This window comes from Raphanus sativus, chromosome 4 (assembly GCF_000801105.2).
Source record: "Raphanus sativus cultivar WK10039 chromosome 4, ASM80110v3, whole genome shotgun sequence".
NCBI lineage: Eukaryota > Viridiplantae > Streptophyta > Magnoliopsida > Brassicales > Brassicaceae > Raphanus > Raphanus sativus.
The window spans coordinates 42,224,215-42,244,507 of NC_079514.1; the positions used below are offsets into that span (position 1 = coordinate 42,224,215).

The following is a 20,293-nucleotide window of genomic DNA, read 5'->3' on the forward strand; positions in this document are numbered from 1 at the left end:
AACATAACGGAAAAATATTATTCCCTTCGTTTCATTTTAATTGTCGTTTTAGATTTATGGACACAAATTAAGAAAACATATGGTTTTGTATATTTCTAAAACACAATTACATATACATCTAACCACATTTTAACCAATAAAAAAATAAAATGGAGAATTGAAACGATTTTTTTTTTCCTACAACGATATTTAAATCGAAATGGAGAAAGTAGGATTCTAGTTTAAATAAAAAAGTAGGATTCTAAATATTTTAAAACAAAACTTTTTGAATGAAAAGAAAACAGGAACATGAAAAATAACATAAGGAAAATAAAGAAACTTAAGACGTGGCCAAAAAATATATCAGAGAAATAAAGAAAAACAAATGTGCTAGGCGGCAGATGGGTAATCGAACGTTGATCTAGCGGGGGCAGAGTCAATGATTTAACCAACTAGAATATATATCTGGAGACGTGGCCAAAAAATATATCAGAGAAAAAGAAAAACAAATGATGCTAGGCGGCAGATGGGGAATCGAACGTTGATCTAGCGGGGGCAGAGTCTATGCTTTAATCAACTAAGCTGTAGAATATTTCAAGAACAAAGCGTATTTCAATTTAATTATAGATTTTAATGGGGGTAGCTGCCCCCTTGCTAAGCAACGTAGATCCGCCCATGAAAATTACAATACAGTGCAAACATGATAAATGAGAAAACCATCCTAATAACCTACAAAATATCAAAATCTTTGGTAGTCGTCCATATATCCATCTCGTTTCGAGTCTTTCGCGCGACCAGCTAAAACAAATATTTCACTGTTTTAATCAACTGCTCAACGTATGTTATTAATACTAAAGTTCAAAAATGTACTTTTTTTTAAAACAATTTATTTTAATACTTATATGGAAATATGTAGTGAAAAAACGTTGCGACAATATAATTGCCATTTATAGTTTTTATGCTATTAAAAATTTTATTTTTTTCCATCTTTTGAACGTTTTCAAGGAGCAACTTTTAAGGTTAAGAAATCTAACTCATAAAATTGCTAATTAAAATTTGATGAAATTTTCATCGGTTATATTTGTCTAACTCAAATCTAAAATTTTGATCAACCCGAAATCCGTTAAAAATGTATACAAGAATCATTGGACCCTTGGCCAAGTTGTTCCCGGCACTTAAATAAGTTGTCCGAAAGGGCCAGATCTAGTTAAGTTCGTGGTTCCCGGATCCAGATCCATCAGACTAAGTGTGGTACATAACTTCCATTGCTTGCAATTGCCACCACACCAGATCACATTTGCCATTGTTATAAATTAACTTTAATGTATATATATGTGACTGAAAAATAAGTTAATGATATATGGCTATTATTATAGTATTGTCTTTATACCGTCTTCTTATTAATGTTTAATATAGTAAATTTTTATTCTCTGTCATTTGCATCGCACAAGTTATTAGTTTGGATATAAATCACAATCGTCAAGAAAAATAACAATAGTTATGGAATCGAAAGAATAATCAAATGCTTTATTTTATTGAAAAGAATACATAAATCTGATATTAGTAAAGCATAACTCAACCGCTCGAATTGCCAGTTTTCTAGAAACGTGACCGCTTTTATCATTTTGTGCAACAACAACGCCCATTAACACAATTTCCATCTTTGAAATTATCAAGGAAACAGTCATGGAAGCATTCAAAAGTTCCGTACCTTGGTGAACACGGAAAATCGCACACTTTTGTTGCTTCGACCACTGCAACAACACATGTACAACTTATGTTAAACGAAATCAATTATATATGAAATATATGTGGGAAAAAGGAAACTAAATCAATAGTTTTTTTCTTGGTACAAAACTAAATCTATAGTTGAGAATATGATGTGATGTAGGAAGAACATACTCTTGCAATTCGATATTTCCGTGTAACCGTCTTATTAAGTTCGAAACAACTAATGCTAAATAAGCTTCAAAAGAAAGAAAAAAACTAACGTAAAGGAAATATAATACATATACACACATGTGCATCTAAATCGGTTTTACAATTTGTTTTTTTTTGTAAAAATTATATATAAAGTTACGCTTATTTTTAGAATGACCAAAAATATTATACAAACTAGAACAGAACATACCAGATGAAGCCAAAACATCTGAATTGGACGATGACTTGGCACATATCATCACAAAAAAAAATATCACATAAATTTTCGTGATATTCATGTTTTCTTCAATAATAATATTAATTCTGTTCGAAAAAGAACGTCCCTTTCACACAAAAAAGACCGAATGAAAAAGTCTACACTGATTAAAACTGTATGAAAAGCTTTATTTATATTACTCTGTCGAGAGATGGCCTAGTTTTCAGCTCAGTTATTCTTTATTTGTTACCACAAAAAAAAAAGAAAAAAAAAAACTATTCTTTATGGCACGATTCTATATTACTATACTAGGTGCCAAATCATGGAAAGTTAATACATATAGTCAACGATTTTGTTGGTACACATTTATTTATTTTAGTTGTTGGTACTCATTTAAGTAAAATATTTTTGAAGATTTTTTAAAAATAGGAAAGTAATAGTGGACAGGAAGCCGTTTCTTGGACATAAATTTCCATTAAATAAGTAGAAAGAATCTTACATTTAATATCATTCAATTTATCGCTTATCAGACTAAATGCAAGCTTTCTTTGCCGGACCAAAGGTGTTTGAATACTAATATGGGGATTTGTTTTTGTGTGTATGACTGTCGTACATTATGTCAAAATGGACTGTCAAAATAGACTATAGCTTTATGGTAATGAAATACTCCATCCGTTTCGAATTAGATGTCATTTTAGAGCAAAATTGTTGTTTCAAAATAAATGTCATTTTATGATTTCAATGCAAAATTTATTGACTTTTTATTCTAAATCATTTTTCTATTGGTTAAAATCTGGTTAAGTGTATTGGTAATGATGTTTTTATCTAGTAAATATACAAATTTAATGTTTTATTAATCTATATATCGAAGTCTAGAACGATAAGTAAAATAAAACGGAGGGAGTATAATAGCATGATTAGGTAGCAAAACATGGAAACAGAATACGTGGTCAAAGATTTTGTTGGTAATCATTAAAGTTAATATTGTTGAAGATTTTTAAGTAATATTCCATCTATTTCATAATAAGTGTCATTCTAACATTTTTTTTGTTATAAAAAGTGTCATTTTATATTTTCAATGCAAATTATACATATTTTCAGCTGAATATTAATTTCAAACTGCATTAATTTTATTTATCTCAAATACTATTGGTCAGAGAAATGTAATTAATAACAACTTACATATATTTCTGTCACTTTCTTAATCTATGTGAAAATATCAAAATAACGCTTATTCAGAAACTGAAGGAGTAAGAAATATGAATAAAAGAGAAGCCGTTTGTGAGAGAAGTTTCCATTAATTTAGAGAGAATCTTGCTGTTAATATAATTCTGTTTTAGTTGTTTGTTGTCAAAAAGAAATTCAGTTTATCAGATTAAAGCAAGTTTTCTTTGCAGAATCAAAAGATGTTAGAAAAAAATATACATATAGGGATTTTTTTTACTGTCACACATAGCAAATCAATAAAAATAACAAAATGTTTAGTTTTTTCTTAACTCATCACTTTAAGTCTTTGACTAACTGCAAAATAATTACTGAAAAATGATATGTAGTTGTACTGAATTTTTTTATGAAAAAGAAACTTACATCCAAAGACATATTTTATGTTTTTAGTTACTTTGTATGAAAATAATACATAGTTGCAGCATGTGCGTATTTTTTTTTTAGTTTACAAAAATTACCTTGTACGCACATGCTGCATATGATACCATTTTGCTGTTTAAATGTCAATTATATCTTATATTTTCTCGCTAAAACTTAACAACGGGAAAATTGTCATTTTCAACCCAAATAATTTCATTGTGCCTTATATAATCTGAATAAGTGATCATGCTAAAAAGGCATGAATCTAGTTATAATTTAAACTAGAGCTTGACATGCACAAGTGTTTGTTTAGTAGCATTAATATATGAAACTTTTTATAATACAATAATGTAATGGTTGCACAATCATGTATTTATATATGCATTTTTCGATTTGTAATTTATAAGATTTATGATAGATCGATGATTTTTAATTACTTACAATTTTTATTGATTGTTAATATTGCAGTTGGATATAAAAACAAACAAAATAATATGTTATATAATATATTCATCAATTAATAAAATTAACTACAGAACCATTTTTGATGTATTTATTTATAAATTAAAATACTAATTATTATCTTTATGCATATTAATAAATCTAGTTATAATTTAAACTAGAGCTTGACATGCACAAGTGTTTGTTTAGTAGCATTAATATATGAAACTTTTTATAATACAATAATGTAATGGTTGCACAATCATGTATTTATATATGCATTTTTCGATTTGTAATTTATAAGATTTATGATAGATCGATGATTTTTAATTAATTACAATTTTTATTGTTTTTTAATATTGCAGTTGGATATAAAAACAATCAAAATAATATGTTATATAATATATTCATCAATTAATAAATTTTAACTACAGTAACCATTTTTGATGTATTTATTTATAAATTAAAATACTAATTATTATGTTATGCATATTAATAAATCTAAATTTATAAAATAAAATGTTTTATGTCAATTGAAATGTAGTTTTTTAGCAAGATAGATATATATGCCTCTAAGTTTTTTACATGCCAACAAATTCTATTTATTGTTTATTTTTAAGGAGAATATTAAACTGAAATTTATTTATTGTATTCTTGTAATTCAAATATATGTGTGAATTATATTAATCATAAAATTATTTAGTATAAATAAATATATATATATATATATAATATATCTATTATTATAAAGAAAAGGGGACTCTCTTCTAAGGAGGCCACGTCATCAAATAGGGAGATTAGAGCTTGACACGTGTCCTTTTCACTGATACTTTGCGTTTCATTAATCGAAGATCTAATTTCATTTGGGCTTTTGATTGTCATTTGTTTTTTAAATACAGTTTGGTAAAGCCCATCATAAATAAGAAAAAACACACAAAACGCGTCGTTTTCTATTTCACGGGTTGAACTCTCATCATTCTCCACCGTCGCGATATCGGTCCCAACTCGAGGGTTTCGATTAATCTTCTTCCTCTGACTCAGAATTTTACCAGACGAAGACGTAACGGTATACTTACATTCAATTTGTGGCATTCACGTTCTCATTGAATCGATAAAACCACTACTCCACTAACTAGCATTCAATAAGAAGAGTATAAATAGGTTAGCCTTTCTCTTCTCAAAACCATCTTCTCAATCTGTTTAAGCAGAGAAATAAACTTATAATTCTTTATGATTTGAAGTCTGATAGGTGTTCTTTCACTGTACAGGTTAGCTTGCTGCAATTCTGTGACGCCGGGAATGTCAAACGCGGCAGGGACATCTTTCTCGCTGATTAAAAGGTAAATCATCTCCCACAAAAATCATCTGTCCAATCCTCTTCATCATAATCTTCTAAAAAAATCAAGAGAAAATTGCTAATTTTGATTTCCTCCTCGGCATTGAATCGGCACCGTTGTAGCTCCTCCGTCGCGGTTCGACTCCCTCCTGTGACGATCATTGAATCTACACGATGATATATCTTCTTTGAAGCAAGGTTTTTAAATCGAAATGAATCAATTTGATTATATCGAATTGATTTCCATTTGATTATTATATAGAACCTCTGTTGAATCGAAATGAGGCAAATTGATTATACCCAATCTGGGTTTAATTCAATTGATTCAATTTCGTAGCTGGGTTGAATCAAATTAATGCAAAGATTATCATCTTTATAACATTCTTTTGTTACTGTCAGAATATAATTTTTTTGTTTGTTTAATAGATTTGAGAAGAAGAAGAAAGGAACAACAGTAAGCTCTGAGCAAAACAACAGCCCAAGCTTCCCACCAACTGAGCCATAACTCTGCGACAATAGATGTGGTTTCTTCGAGTCTTCCAACGTGAACCTCTATTCCAAATGATACAGAAGTCTCTGAGCCGAGGAAGATCTAACCGCTGTAGCAAAATCTGCTGAAGAACTCACTTAAGCTTCCATCTTCAGTCTCATTGTCACACCAGAGCAAAAACAGCCTCTTGAAACCAGACCAGCCTCTGTTGTTGTAACCGCTGAGCCGTCATCAGCTCCTATAGCCACGGACATGAGGAGGCAGAGCCGTCAGAAACCTGCACGGACGAACAGGTGTTTTAGCTGTAACAAGAAGGTTGGGGTTATGGGGTTTAAGTGCAAATGCGGTAGCACGTTCTGCAGAAGCCATAGGAACCCGGAGAGGCACGAGTGTAGCTTTGATTTCAAAGAAGTTGGACGTGATGTAATCGCAAAGGCCAATCCTGTGATCAAGGCGGATAAAGTCGAAAGGATATGAAAAAAAAAAAACAAACCTTTTCTTTTGTAAAGTAATTTGGTGTCTCTATCTTCGTAAGATCTCTATCTATCATGTTGTTTGTGAAAGAGGGAGGAGATACCACATTGACTCTTTTTTATATCCGTTGCTACAGATTATTGTTTTTTTCTTTGAGAAATGTTACAGATTATTGTTATAATTTCTATATATTTATTTGCATATAAGCTCCTCAGTGCTAAAAAGCTCTAAATTTCACTATATTGAAGTAACCTAAGCGTTCCAGATGATCAATAATTTTTAAAAAGGCATTAAACACTCTATATTATTTATCTTCTTATTCTATAAACAAAAGTTATTAATAGAATGTTTAATAGCCAACACTTTTTTTAATCAATAGTTTAATTACAATCTAACAAAAAAATCCATCAATGTGAAATTAGCACACAATCTATAGAATCGTCTAAAATACATGCACTTCAGAAAAAGAACAAATACGACTTTTAGCGATATTGTGTTCACAACGTTTTATCAAATGCAAATAAAAAGCGTAAAGTTTATCAAAATGATTCCATCGTGTTAGAGCTCAAGATTAGAAATAAACAAATAGAGAAAAACATAACCAAATATTAATACATAATAGATTAAAAACATTCTACGAAAACAAGACCATAATAATAAAATAATCGATGATCAAAAATCAAAAATAATTATAAAGAAAAATAGAAAACTAAAGAAATAAAAAATAAATATAAAACAGTAAATGGATAATTTTTAATATAAAAGAGATATGTTAAGTTATTCTAACTAAATAGATGTAGAATGTATTTTAAATATTTATGTCATGAATTCTAAAAAAACTATAAATATAGATCTACAACTGTGTAAAATTAAAATATATAGCTATATAGCCGAATAAGAGCACGATATAAAATAATGTAAGGGAATGAATAAAACTAGGTAACTTAAAATTAAACAAATAAATCAACAATTCTACACCATTAAAATAAAAATAATAAAACTTCAAATAAACAATTTTATTAATTGTAATGACTCATACTAATATAGAATAAAACATTTTAAAATAAAACAAAAATTAAATAAAAATATTTATTCTAATTATTTAAATTATTTTTAAATTATCATCCCGCCCGTAGGGCGGGCCGACCCTAGTATATATATATTTGAAAGATGACTTTATATGTTTTAATAAAACATTTATAGTTTATATTTTGTATATGAAATAAAATAATAATATACATGATGTAACATTTAAAATTTCTATGTCCCATTTTAAACAAAAAAATTTAATTATATTGTAAAATCTGATTAAAAAGTGATCTAAGTTTGGTTAGAAAAAAATCTAACAAAATAAATGATTTATGGTTAATCAATTAATAGTTATTAATTCAGTGACATAAATGTAATTATTAAGATGAAGAAAGATTATTTTAAAAATGATAATTCAATTTTAATAGAATAAATTTCCTACTCAATTCATTACCGTAATACTTAAGCTATTTTGACTAGCATTTCGTTATTTAACTGTTAAATCAAAATGAGCCAGCATGTATGTATATATATTATTTGCTTCGCAATTAAATATAATTATTTAGCTGAGTTGGTAAATTGTTGATTGTTGATTGAGACTTGATTAAGATTTATCAATTACTAATCCACACAATAATAAGGCTAGTCTTTCTCCAGTTTCTGCCACATAGAATTTGAGAATGATTTTAGAAATGACATGTCAATAAATGAAAAAAGTTGAAAAACCAATGAAAACATTCTAAATTTACACATATGATTTTTGAACAACACGTAAGCGTCACATGGATCGTGAGTTATATCTCTAATCTTTGCTTTTCTGTGAATTATGAACTTGCACGAGCTCAGACCTCTTCATCTTCTTCGTTGGGACAAGGTTCTCTTCGCTAAGCTTCACGCCGTCGTCGTCTTACTCGCAGTCGTACCTCCGCCTTGGGTCTTCTTCATCTTCGTCGCAATCTTATCCAAGCCGTGCTTAGAAACTCCTGGTGAGCTCTTCCTCCATTCCGAGTCCGATCTTGAGCATCCTAACCGCCGCAAAGCTTCCTCCACCATGGCGTCAAGTCTCTGATTCAGCTGCTTTGCTCCACCACGGATCTTCATGCTTAGCCGTTCAGCTCTCCGTCGTGCTCTTAGAACTGGCCCGTCGCTCCGAGCTCGCGGTGGAGCAATCAATCGAAAGCTCCAATGGTGACTTCTTCAGGTTTTGCACAAGCGATCCCTAAACTTATGTTTCTTTACAAAACAGCCCAAGCCTTTGTAAATTAAAGAAAGGTCCCTGATTTCGCCCCTTAACTTTATAATGTGTTCAATTTAACCCAACCGAGTGTTCTGAATTTGCAGCCTTGGTCCCTGAACTTTTGATATTTCTGTTTCTGACTCTGGACTTCCTAAGTTGCAGAAATGACCTTGAGAATTGACCCAAAACTTCCAATTGTACACTCTAAACCCTAATGCACATAAATGGACAAATATATGCAATGTAGACACCTAAATGAAATCTAAAGTGATTTAAATGAATGAAATGAGATGCTAAATATCATTAAATACACTATATATCAATAGACCAACCAAAAACTGATGCATTTTAAGACGATCCAAATTTTCAAAAAAAAAATGTCTACTTATTCTAAAAGATCAGAAATAAGACCGGTGATTTGGCTAGGGATATTTGTTTGATGACCCCATATGTGCTTGTTGGTAGAAGATGGTGTAAGAATAGTCAAACAAGTGCATTAATATTTATAAATTGTGTTAATGTTTTTACATATTCAGAATTTATAAATTTTCTATATTATTTAAAGAAGAGATATTTATGGTTACAGCGGAAACACTTCAGCTAAACTTCACTTCAGGGTAGGAGGATGATAGGAGAAGGAGTGTTGATAAATCTTCTGCCAACTGCATTTGTTACACTAATGCTAGGAGTTTTTTGAAGATGTAATTTATATTATCAAATGATGTTATAGCCAAGTAGATGAAAGGGATAAAACAAGGATTATATTATGTTTGGAAAGAAGCTTTCTAAAGATAGAGAGAAAGTTGCAATTACTTAGCAAGTTGGAACAAGCCATCTTACTTTTAAGTCTGATGATTCGATCTGTGTTTTTTTCATTTTTTATTGGGAAAAGAATTAACATATTAATTCGAAGTCAGTTTCGTTTAAGCATGAAATTGACATAAATTATAAAAATCAGTTCGTGTTATAATATTCCGCGGCGCAGCGCGGGTTTTTGCCTAGTGTTTACAATGACTTCGAGTATATGTTCAAAATCTATCCTTTCTGAGTGATATTGACCCGGTTAGTAACTAAAGATACATGTTTCTTTTTTATAATTCTTCACTCAAAATTAAACAACACGTAACAAATTTACAACATCTATCTACTTTCCCAAAACTCAAAATCCCAGTCTCCGAATCTGGATTCTTAATCATGCGTTAAATCTATCTTCACTTTCCTTTCTCCATATATATTCTGTGTACTCCAAAGAAGAACACAAAAACTCAAAATCGAACACAACCCTTGTCCATCAAAATCCACCGTCCCTTTTCACCCTCGAAACATACACGCTGATTACGACGTGGAGCTCGAGAACTCTCCTTTTTCTCTTGGAAAATACTGTGGTTATTCCTTGGGTTTCTCATGAGCATCACTTTCCCTTGATCCAGGTAACCTCGAGAGCGATCTTTGCTACATAGCCTTGGCTGTGTACGTATATATGTTTCTTTTTTTTTGGTAAAATGTTAAATGTTAAATGTATATATGTTTCTTTTTTTTCCTATAGCAGAACCTCAGAATTGTTTATCAACGTGGAAGAAGACAAGCGATGGTTCTTTTGTTTCTTGGAGTTTAGTTTCATAAATCTGACGGGCCATACATCAAATCCCTTGTTTCTTTCTCTGTCTCTGAGCCCAAAACCCATTTTAAGCTTTTTCTTCATCCGGTTCTTGCTTTGTTTCTGACATTTTCTTGATTTTCATGTTTCAATTAATCAGTGAACTTACTTTCTTTCTTTGGTTACAGTAGTCTTTGGAGATGGGATTTGCATCGCACAAGGTTGATACTATTTTTAGTTTGTGAAAAACACAATCGTCAAGAGAAATAACGAAAGTCATTGAACGGTTTACATAAATCTGCTATTAGAAAAGTATAACCTTTTGATATAAAAATAGCATAACTCAAACGCTCAAATTGCCAGATTACTAGAAAGGTGACGACTTTTTATCATTATGTGCAGCAACAAAGTCCGTTATACTCGCAATTTCCATTATCATAATCTTTGCTTAGACAGTCATCGTAGCATTGATAAACTCCGTAAGTTCGTGAACAACGTTTATAGCAAATGTGAACCTGAGATGGCGTTGCCTCGACGCCTGCAACACATGTTCAACTTATGTTAAAGGAAATCAATTATGAAACAAATGTATTCAAAAAAATGTGGGAAATGGGAAACCAAATGTTTAGTTGAGAATATAATGTGATGTACGAAGAGTCGAAGACTAGCATACTCTTGTTATTCTAAAAATTATACATTTATACTTAAACGTACCCATATGCATCTAAGTCGGTTTTACAAATTTTTTCCCCCTAAAAATTATATGTAAATCAACATTTATCTTTAGAATGACCAAAATATGATAAAACTAAAACATACCCGATGAAGCCAGTTCGGTGGAATTGGACAATGGATTTGCCAACATCACTACAAAAAAAACGAGACAAGTTTTTGTGGTATTCATGATAAACTATTCTTAAAAATGATCAAAAGATAGATAAACAATTTATAACATACCCCGTGAAGCTAAAACGTTGGATAACGACGACGTTGCTAATACCACTACAAAAGAAAACATCACAAAAGGTTTTCCGAAATTCATTGTTCTTTTCTGTCAATTTTGGTGTGAAAAAAGAAGAAGTCGAAATGTTTTATTTATATGATTCTTGATCAAAAGTAATATTAAATTTCTACACATTTTATTCATTAAGAGATATGTCCAACAACAACAAAAAATCTCAGAAAATCTTAGACTTTTACACATGTCAAAAAAAAATCAAGAATCTAATAGAGATTTCCATTTTTTAATATGATATAAAATATATTACAATTACTACAATTATACAAATGAGCCACTTGTATCTTTGACTAAAATATTGCAGTCACTACAGTTTAATGCAAAAGTTAATGTTAGAAAAAATTAGATCATTACTAGATATGCATGCATTAATATTTGGTATTAGTGAAGAACATTCCCTTGGGATTAATCATAAAAACACTGATACATTTTTATTAAATTAGAGGATTATGCTCAAGTTCATTAACAATTACTAGGCACTTACATATGATGAACCATGCATGGAGATCAGACGAGGGATGATATTAAGGTTTGGACATAGCACGCTGTGCAGGACCCCAAGAGTAAATATCAGAGCCAGAGATTCCATTAGTGATCAGGTTTTGAGGCAATCCATGAATGTCATCTAAAGGACGTAGTCTTGCATTATGATAGTACTGCTGGTTCTGCATAGAAGCAACTTCATCATCATCTAGAGGAAGACGATCAAACACAGAATTCATGAAAGATGCAGCCATGATAACAACAGGTCCAGATGATATTAGCCCACCAACAAGTCCACCACCAACAACCTGTCCTTGAGGCCGGGCTAAGTAAATGGTCATACCAATTATACCAAGCAGTGCTGGCGGAGGCAAGATTGAACCAAAGAATGAGAGGATTTCAAAACGTCCATGTAATGTCACAATAGCTCCTGATGAAGCTGGCTGTCTTTATAAAGAACAGGACAGAGAGAGCAATAGACTGAACTTTCTCTTATTTTGCTTAACGTTTACAATGGAGCTTTGATTACATATATGGAGAGTCTAGGAACAATCTAGACGTTACAGCAAGATCTTATCCACTGACTACAGCTGTCAGAGGTGAGTCAAGCAGAACATCAAATCTGTTAGAGCAGAGGAGCGTCTCCTTTACCGTACTGCTGCAGCTCCTCTGTTTTGTCTCACTCTAGATCATCTTTTGCTGCTTCCTTTGATCTTGCTGGATTGGGCTCTTCTCTTGATCAGTCTTCCGTTGGCCCATTGGGCTAGTCTCACTTACAGTCTTAATGTCACATTGGTGACGCAACCATTGGCACTAAGTATGCAGAGTCCTCTTTGTTTCCTTCTAGCAAAATCTGATAAAGTCTCATATATGTCGTTACCTGAGTTGATCTCAAGGGCATGAGCTCTGAGGGAGTTTGGACTATCTTCAGTCACAATGATTGGTGGTTTTGGTTTGTTCTTGGAGCCAGCTGGTCTACCTCTTGGCCTTTTAGCCATCTCTCCTTCGACTGATGAAACTGGTTGAACCGGTTTTGGTAACGCTCTCAGGTTGTTGTTGTTATTGGCTCTCTCTGCTGCTTCATGGTTTCTAATTGGCATTGACTTAGATCCTACAAAGGTTGGAGTTAGAGCCATATTTCCTCCAGCCATTGTTATGAAGATTCACAAATTTTGTAAGGCGTTATAGTGTTTTAAGTAAGGAGATTATGTGTTAGAGATGCCAAAAGTATGATTGTGAAGAGTAGGCGATGGTTAAGTTGTCATCAAAATTGTGATTAATAATTAACATATTAAATTGCTTTCTGGCAGCCTACTTCCCAACAGATGATTCATGACATTATTATTTAATTCAAATATTGATTCATAATAATATTTAAGCATCTTGTAGCTATTCACAACCAAGTTATATCTTTTGTGACCAAATCTAAATAAAATACTGATTGGGAGTAGAGAACCACAAAAACAATTGCTCCAATTAGGTGAAACACATTGGTCCAGTGACTGATTAAAGTTTATAGGGCTCAAAATTTTGGAATTTTTTTTTTTGTGCACCAAAATTTGGAATTTAAATCTAAAAATGAGTATACAAATTACGGGGATTTTTTTTAAAAGATATATATTTAATAAGTTACAAATGCCTAAATAAGAATAATTATTTTACGGGAGTTTTCAAAAAGGTATATATGATGATAGAAGCACAATAAGCGTAAATATAATTTGATTATTTTATTGAAGAGCAAACAAGAACATATAAAATATTTTTATATTATTATAGAATAACATTACTAATCCCTCAATAACCGGTTGTCTAGAAAAATGATTAATTTCTATCATTTTTTGCAACAACACTGAAATTGTGGTGCATAACCAAGACACCACCCTGTCGAATAACCCATTTGTTTGCACTCAGCTTGGCATTCAACTTCGAAAAAATCTTTTGTACAATATCTTATGCAATAGTTATATCCATCCCCATAATTGATAACTGCACAAATAAAACCAAGTTAAAGAAAAATAAATATCTACGCACACATATACATACATCGGTTTAACAAATTTATATTTTCAAAAACGAAACATTCAAAAAAGTATTCATAAAATGATCAAAGAAAAATGAACATGAACATTAACAATATACCCGGTGAGGCTAAAACATTTGAGTTGGACAACGACGATGTTGCTAGTACCACTACAAGAAAAAACATCACAAAATTTTTTTTGGTATTCATTATTTTCTTCCTATCAATTTTGCTGTGGAAGAAAAAAAATCAGAAATGCTTAATTTATATGATTCTTGGTCAAAGTAGCTAGTCTTTAATTTCTACAAAGTTATTTATTAAGAGATATGGTCAACAACAAAAAAGTTCAGAATTTTTTGAATTCTACACATGTCATAAAGAAAAATAAAAAAAAATCTGATATAGATTTCCATTTTAAATAAGATAGAAAATATATTACAGTTGTGTTAGATTTTTTTCTCAAAAATGATTTTCTAAAAATCTTCTTTTTTTTTTGTTGGTCAAAAGATTTTCTAAAATCTAAAATTACAAAATTGGAAGAAAGATGAGAAATCGAATTTTTGGGCTAATGGTAGAGAGAAGAAGGTCCATTAAGGCCCAAATATGGTAACACACGTGTGCTGATGTATACACGTGTTTGTTTGTGCTGCTCGCCTGCTTCGTCTTCTTCATCTTCTTCTCCACTCTGATTAAAACAAACTTGAATCGGTGCACAAGTTCTCTGGCGAATTGAGCTGCGTTTGCTTCCAATTGCTTTCAAAATTCTCCTCTATATCTCTCTCCAATTGATTCTGAGGTATGGAAACTTGATTGGAAGTAATGAATGCGAATCACAACAACCTCTGGAGGGATGGTCTTATATGCGCCTTCGAGTTTCATCAAGCTCGTCGTAAGTCAACCAAGTACCACACCAGAAGCCTTCTTCAGTGTCAAGGAGGAGATTCCCTTTATACCTTAACGTATCATAAGTTACTAACTTTATCAGTGTTTAATTGCTTAATGGGCTTTCTCTTGTGGACTATCTTAACTAACTGTGAACAGTGTTCTTCTTGTTGTTCTTGTGGTGGTGATAGGAAGAAACATGAATTTAGAGAAGAAGAAGAAGAGGAGCACTCGAGGAGTTATTGGAGACCAATTGGTTGGGATAGGCTCTCTGAGCTTGTTCAGACAGTGAAGGTTGATGGTGACTGGTCAGCGCAGAATGTTGATGGAGAAGCCACTGTTGCTGAGCTGGCTGCTCCTTACTGGGAACGGCCACTCGCGGGTCCAACGTGGTGGTGCCACGTGGATGCTAGCCATCGAGGTGTTGCTTTGTGGCTGCGTGAGGCGCAGTGGTTGCATCCGGCTGTTAGCGTTGCTCTGAGGGATGAGAGCAAGTTGATTAGTGAACGGATGAAACATATCTTCTATGAGGTTAAATAAATAAAAATCTTAACATCTTTGTTGGTTTGTAGCTGAAGTAGATCAAGTTTGTTTGTTATATGGTTGATAGGTTCCTGTTAGAGTAGCTGGTGGGCTGTTGTTTGAGCTGTTGGGGCAATCAGTTGGTGATCCTTTTATCGAAGAAGATGACATTCCCATTGTCTTGAGGTCATGGCAGTCACAGAATTTTGCAGTGACTGCATTGCACGTTAAGGGGTTTGCCTCGAACATTAGTGTGTTAGGTATTACAGAAGTCCAGGTTTGTTTCTTCTCATCTAAACTCATTTTTTTCTTTCTAGGTCTCTCTTTGGTTAGTCTAAGATGATGGATGCATTGTGTCTTACCAGGAAATGCTAATTGCTGGTGGAGCCTGCATTCCAAGAACCATTCATGAACTAATAGCACATCTTACATGCCGTCTTGCTCGCTGGGATGATAGGTAAACTAACTATCTTCCCTCCCTGAATCTAAACTATCTGCAAGCCTATAACAAAACATACAGTTGTAATTTAACTATCTCTTTATCAAGATATTTGAACATTTTGGTGATATCCATAATCTCTTTGATACGTAGGCTATTTAGGAAGTATATATTTGGCGCAGCAGATGAAGTTGAGTTGATGTTTATGAACAAGTACTTCAACTGTACCTACTCTTTATCTTATTACACTATTACTTAACAACTCATTAGCCCTCTGATTGAGCATGGATTTTTCTCTTGAAAACAGGAGAATGTACGAGGATCTAAATCTGTTTACTATAATCTTGAATCAAGAAATCAGAAGGCTTTCCACCCAGGTAAAATACTTTCTTCCTTGCTTGATCATCATGGACGAGATCCAGATCATCTGTTCATCATTTCCCTTTTGATATCTTTGTCTCAGGTTATAAGAGTGAAATGGTCGCTTCATGCTAGAGAAGAGATTGTGTTCGAGCTGCTTCAGCAACTAAAAGGCAATACAGCAAAAGGCTTGCTTGAAGGAATAAGAAAGAGCACACGCGACATGATCAATGAACAAGAAGCTGTCCGTGGTCGTTTATTCACTATCCAAGACGTAATGCAAAACACAGTTCGAGCATGGTTACAGGTAAACAATAACATAAGTACATAACTAACTCTCCAAGTCTTCTAGATTAGTTAGCTTAATCAATCTATTAACTTTGACTAGGATCGAAGCCTCACGGTTACACACAACCTAGGAATCTTTGGAGGAGTTGGTCTTTTGCTGACAATAGTGACTGGTCTATTTGGGATAAACGTAGATGGCATACCAGGAGCTGCAGATTCTCCACAAGCCTTTGCGCTTTTCTCAGCCATTCTTTTCTTCTCAGGTTTTGTTCTAGTGGTCGGAGCTCTGCTCTACCTTGGACTCAAGGAGCCAGAGGCAGAAGAGAACGTGGAGATTAGAAAACAAGAGCTTGATGAAATGGTCAAGAAGTTTCAGCGAGAAGCCGAGTCTCATGCTCAGGTTTTCCAGAAAGTTCCTCAGAATATTGAACGCACGGCTAGTAGTAGAATGTTAGTACATGATCCAAATGGTTACGTTCTCATGGAATGAAATCAAATAAAAGTTTGGTTTTCTTGATGTTAATTTGAAATCATATGAAGAATGTTAATACATTTGATTCTAGTCAAGAAGAAACAAAAGTGAAAGAATCCATAATATATGGAACCCAGCCCGCCTGGTTCACACCTGAACCATTTGTGCAATGTTAATGAGCTAATGTAAAGCCTAATAACTATATTTGAGAGATCTTATTTGTCCTGGGACTTCTATTTTGCAGGTTTAGATTTTATTAGTCCTGGATTATGCTCTCTAAAATCTACTTCTGAAACATGAAAACACGCAAAATGAGAGATCTTATTTGTTCAATGTTTATGTGCTTTCGTTTTGTCCCCTACTATATAATTAGGTTATTATTTATTAGGTCTCTGCTCTTTTGTCATGACTTTGTTGCTCATCAAGATAAACTTGCAGTGTGACTTTAAGTTTGAATCGGTTTCTTTTACTTGTCATATTCAAGTGAGTGATTGAGATGCTGAGGTAAGAGACACCAAAACATATAAACAACTTAGCGAAAAGGGTGTTCATCTGATTCAAGCATCCGCCCAACCTGACTCATTCTAGGACGTTTCTCTGCTTCAGGATCACACCTGAATTAGAACTGCAAGCTCTCTCATAGTGATTCACAGAGCTACATTGACTCAGAGTATCATAGTCACTAGACTTGGTTCTTGCCAAGTGAGAAACATCATCCCAAGTTTAGTGATTCATAATTAATTAAATTCTGAGATTTATTTAAGGTAAACAAAGTTAACAAACTTGCGGAAAGTGAAATAATGCTCAAACAAAAATATGCATGGAATTTATTTTGTTATTGACGTCTATTTTAATAGTAAAAAAAAAAACTTTAAAAACATTACCCTCATCATTTACCAATTACCATTGTTGAATTCAATCAAACATTAACATATAAAAACAATTGGACACACAAAATAATGGGCTAGTCTATAAAACCCGGGTTCGATACCAGGCGGAGTAATTTCGCTAATTTTTCCAAAATAATAATTTCAAAATTTTCTTGACCTCTCAAACAAAGAAATGTGGAACTTGGAATCTCAGAAGAAGTCGAAAGTGTGAGAGCCTTTCTCAGCTCCGATGATGGCATTGAATCTCTTCCCCGCTTCTCTTCACCCAATCTCAAACCCTTCTTCTTCTTCTTCATCATCTCGATCAAAACAGAGACACCTCCTTCTCCAACTCTCTCCTCCTCGCCTCCGTTCTGAGCTGAGCCAAAGCGGTGTCACCGAAAACGACAACGATCCTTCTTCCTCCGGTAATAAAACCAATCCGACAAGTATCGCTGCTGTCTGATTCTTGTTTCCCTATATCAAATTGAGTTATTCTGATAACAGTCGATTTGATTCATTGAAGGTTCTTCTTCTTCTTCATCATCATCATCAGCACGGACACAGCTAGATCTCCTAGAACAGCTTACTTCCACCAGCGACGGTACGGTACACGCCTGCTTACTTATTTTGAGACTTGAGTTATTAAAATGTTTAGGTATTAATTGGATTATCGAACATTAGGTTAAGTGTTAAACATCGTTACTTACTCTCTTGGTGTTTGAATTTAATAAAATAAATCGAGAATTTTACACCGTAAAAGTTAAAACTAACGATGTTTAGGTTTAGCCTGCTAAACGGAATCGTTAGTTGAACGGCACGACGTAAGAATATCAAAAAAATAGGTTAGATAGTAAACGTGAGTACTATTTACTCTTTGAGAATTTCAAAATAAATAGTTTAATCACTTATGGTTTATATTTGAATTCATCAGGTTACTTGAGTGATGGTGGTGGTGGTGGTGGTGGTGGTGGCTTGAGGGGACTAACAGTTCGTGATCAGTTGGCTGGGCTTGTTGGTGACAGAGACGATGATTTCACCATCCCCTTGGGGAAGAACCTGAAGAAAGTGAGTCCTAAGTTCTTAACCACTTCTCAGAAAAGGAACATCAAGAGGCAAAGCTACCTTAACGAGGTCTCTCAGAGGAATGACTCTGTTTTCTTTGCTACCATTGGTGCCTTTGTAATCCTTCCACCTTTGTTGATCCTTGGGATTGCTATTTTGACTGGCTATGTTCAACTCTTCCCATAAGTATGTGTTACAATAATGAACATAATCGTTTCTTTCATACATATGTGTGTTACTTGTTATTTGAATAGGAAGATCATAGAGAATGAAAGACAATAGGATCTTCATGTTTTACCATCTTCCCAAGTGCATAGTAAACCAAATTAGTTTAAACTGTAAGTGACAAGACAATGCGCCAACATTCAAACAGACTAAGTGAAGTCCAAGATGGTAAATGTCCTCCTCCCTTCAAGCCCATCTTTCAAATCTTCTAACGGTCAGATTTTGGAGACAGAGTATGCATGAGTAGGACAAAACAATCTCCCCTCCTCAATAACATAAATAATATGCTCTTATCCGTGAGTGATGAATAATCAACTTCACAGTTGTGTAGATAAGAAGAGTGTAGGTGTTTTCTAGATTGGTTTAAATATTGCTTGTAAAGTTTTGATGAAGATTAAGTAGATACAATATCAGTCAAAAGTTTTGACAGACATATTCGCTAGTGTATGGCTTTTATACCAACATGATGGGGAATCATCTCTGTAAGTTGCACTCCTGTAGTATCTAATCTCTTGCGTGAGGTCTAAGTTTTTAACGATGTAATCCTCTCTTTGTTGTTAGATTGCATGTGCTTGGAAGCCAATCATAAAGCGAACTGGGATGTGGAAGTCAATCCGTTCACTAGTAGCAAGGCTCTATGATGCAGGAATGGGAATGCTCATATTCTTTCCCGTTGCGTTCTGCTCGTGGTTCCCATTTGTCTCGACCTTTCAAACACGTATGATGTTTAACCAAGCGTTTAGTTGTGGTCTGGAGGGGAGATCTCTCTTATCCTCGCTGGAAACAATCCTAATTTAGGCCTTTAAATCATCCTTCCACAGCTTTACCTTTTGTTTGAGTGCTATCTATCTATTTCTCATTCTTTATTATTTGTGTATTTCTTTCATTAGTTTTATGAGTTTAATTTTAACAAGTGTAGTAGGAAATTGATGGAGAGAATCATCTCGTTACAGAACCAGCAAGGAAATGCCCAAGTATGAAACAGAAGGCGAACACTTGAACTTGAATTTGTAATTATTGCCATTTGAGAAGCTATCTTCATTATGAAAAAACAATTTATATAAACTCAAAGTTAACAAATCGATAAATAAATTTAATAACATTTATTTGTCCAAAAAAATATCTATTCTATTAATTCTTCAACATGTCCAATTGATAGTAAGTTATGTCAAATTTAAAATTTCAATAATATATACATTTTAAATATAACTACATTGATATATATATATATATATATATATATATATTGATATTGTGGATATAACCACCTTTAACTTCCCCCGATAATCGGCTTTTCCACTTTTGTAACTGCTTCCATATATTTTATTTAATCAAACAAAGCTAAA

The 20,293-nt window shown here is 33.0% G+C and overlaps 4 protein-coding genes and 2 pseudogenes across 6 annotated transcripts; 3 read left to right on the forward strand and 3 right to left on the reverse strand.

The window, feature by feature from the left end:
* Nucleotides 1-1,599: 1,599 nt before the first annotated feature.
* On the reverse strand, nt 1,600-2,198 carry LOC108851050 (putative defensin-like protein 55; annotated as a pseudogene).
* A 2,910-nt stretch (nt 2,199-5,108) lies between these two features.
* On the forward strand, nt 5,109-6,592 carry LOC108853202 (zinc finger A20 and AN1 domain-containing stress-associated protein 7-like; annotated as a pseudogene).
* Nucleotides 6,593-10,667: 4,075 nt separating this feature from the next.
* On the reverse strand, nt 10,668-14,035 carry LOC108853328 (defensin-like protein 58). The gene is made up of 3 exons (XM_018626753.2): nt 13,945-14,035; nt 11,124-11,171; nt 10,668-10,842 (listed from the first exon to the last, which is right to left on the reverse strand). The coding sequence occupies exons 1-3, from the start codon at nt 14,033-14,035 to the stop codon at nt 10,697-10,699; spliced, it is 285 nt and encodes a 94-aa protein (XP_018482255.1). The 3' UTR covers nt 10,668-10,696.
* Nucleotides 11,255-13,008, reverse strand: LOC108853327 (AT-hook motif nuclear-localized protein 16-like). The gene is made up of 3 exons (XM_018626752.2): nt 12,583-13,008; nt 11,807-12,252; nt 11,255-11,306 (listed from the first exon to the last, which is right to left on the reverse strand). Exons 1-2 carry the CDS (start codon nt 12,954-12,956, stop codon nt 11,847-11,849), a joined length of 780 nt encoding a protein of 259 aa, XP_018482254.1. The 5' UTR covers nt 12,957-13,008; the 3' UTR covers nt 11,255-11,306; nt 11,807-11,846.
* Nucleotides 14,036-14,478: 443 nt separating the features above from the next.
* Nucleotides 14,479-17,047, forward strand: LOC108849290 (uncharacterized). 2 transcript variants are annotated; one of them, XM_018622837.2, is made up of 8 exons: nt 14,479-14,793; nt 14,899-15,238; nt 15,318-15,506; nt 15,595-15,686; nt 15,822-15,881; nt 15,976-16,045; nt 16,132-16,335; nt 16,417-17,047. In XM_018622837.2, exons 1-8 carry the CDS (start codon nt 14,645-14,647, stop codon nt 16,804-16,806), a joined length of 1,494 nt encoding a protein of 497 aa, XP_018478339.1. In that variant the 5' UTR covers nt 14,479-14,644; the 3' UTR covers nt 16,807-17,047. The 2 variants fall into 2 exon arrangements, with proteins under 2 accessions (XP_018478339.1, XP_018478340.1); XM_018622838.2 differs by having other exon boundaries at nt 14,480-14,784.
* Nucleotides 17,048-17,798: 751 nt separating this feature from the next.
* LOC108851955 (uncharacterized) lies at nt 17,799-18,945 on the forward strand. Of its 2 annotated transcripts, none has more exons than XM_057009799.1 (3): nt 17,799-18,086; nt 18,188-18,261; nt 18,592-18,945. In XM_057009799.1, the coding sequence occupies exons 1-3, from the start codon at nt 17,908-17,910 to the stop codon at nt 18,906-18,908; spliced, it is 570 nt and encodes a 189-aa protein (XP_056865779.1). In that variant the 5' UTR covers nt 17,799-17,907; the 3' UTR covers nt 18,909-18,945. The 2 variants fall into 2 exon arrangements, with proteins under 2 accessions (XP_056865779.1, XP_018480937.1); XM_018625435.2 differs by having other exon boundaries at nt 17,802-18,085; nt 18,184-18,261.
* Nucleotides 18,946-20,293: the final 1,348 nt, after the last annotated feature.

Coding starts and splice junctions, on each gene's coding strand:
- LOC108853327 (XM_018626752.2), bottom strand. CDS start 12,956: ATGGCTGGAGGAAATATGGCTCTAACTCCAACCTTTGTAGGATCTAAG. Junction 12,253..12,582: donor ACCAATGTGACATTAAGACT/GTAAGTGAGACT, acceptor TTCTTTATAAAG/ACAGCCAGCTTCATCAGGAG.
- LOC108853328 (XM_018626753.2), bottom strand. CDS start 14,035: ATGAATACCAAAAAAAATTTTGTGATGTTTTTTCTTGTAGTGGTACTA. Junction 11,172..13,944: donor AAATGTTTTAGCCTCACCGG/GTATATTGTTAA, acceptor TTTTTTTTGTAG/TGATGTTGGCAAATCCATTG. Junction 10,843..11,123: donor CACCGAACTGGCTTCATCGG/GTATGTTTTAGT, acceptor CATGTGTTGCAG/GCGTCGAGGCAACGCCATCT.
- LOC108849290 (XM_018622837.2), top strand. CDS start 14,645: ATGAATGCGAATCACAACAACCTCTGGAGGGATGGTCTTATATGCGCC. Junction 15,687..15,821: donor CTTGCTCGCTGGGATGATAG/GTAAACTAACTA, acceptor TTTGATACGTAG/GCTATTTAGGAAGTATATAT. Junction 16,336..16,416: donor CAGTTCGAGCATGGTTACAG/GTAAACAATAAC, acceptor AACTTTGACTAG/GATCGAAGCCTCACGGTTAC.
- LOC108851955 (XM_018625435.2), top strand. CDS start 17,908: ATGATGGCATTGAATCTCTTCCCCGCTTCTCTTCACCCAATCTCAAAC. Junction 18,086..18,183: donor CAACGATCCTTCTTCCTCCG/GTAATAAAACCA, acceptor GATTCATTGAAG/GTTCTTCTTCTTCTTCATCA. Junction 18,262..18,591: donor GCTTACTTCCACCAGCGACG/GTACGGTACACG, acceptor TGAATTCATCAG/GTTACTTGAGTGATGGTGGT.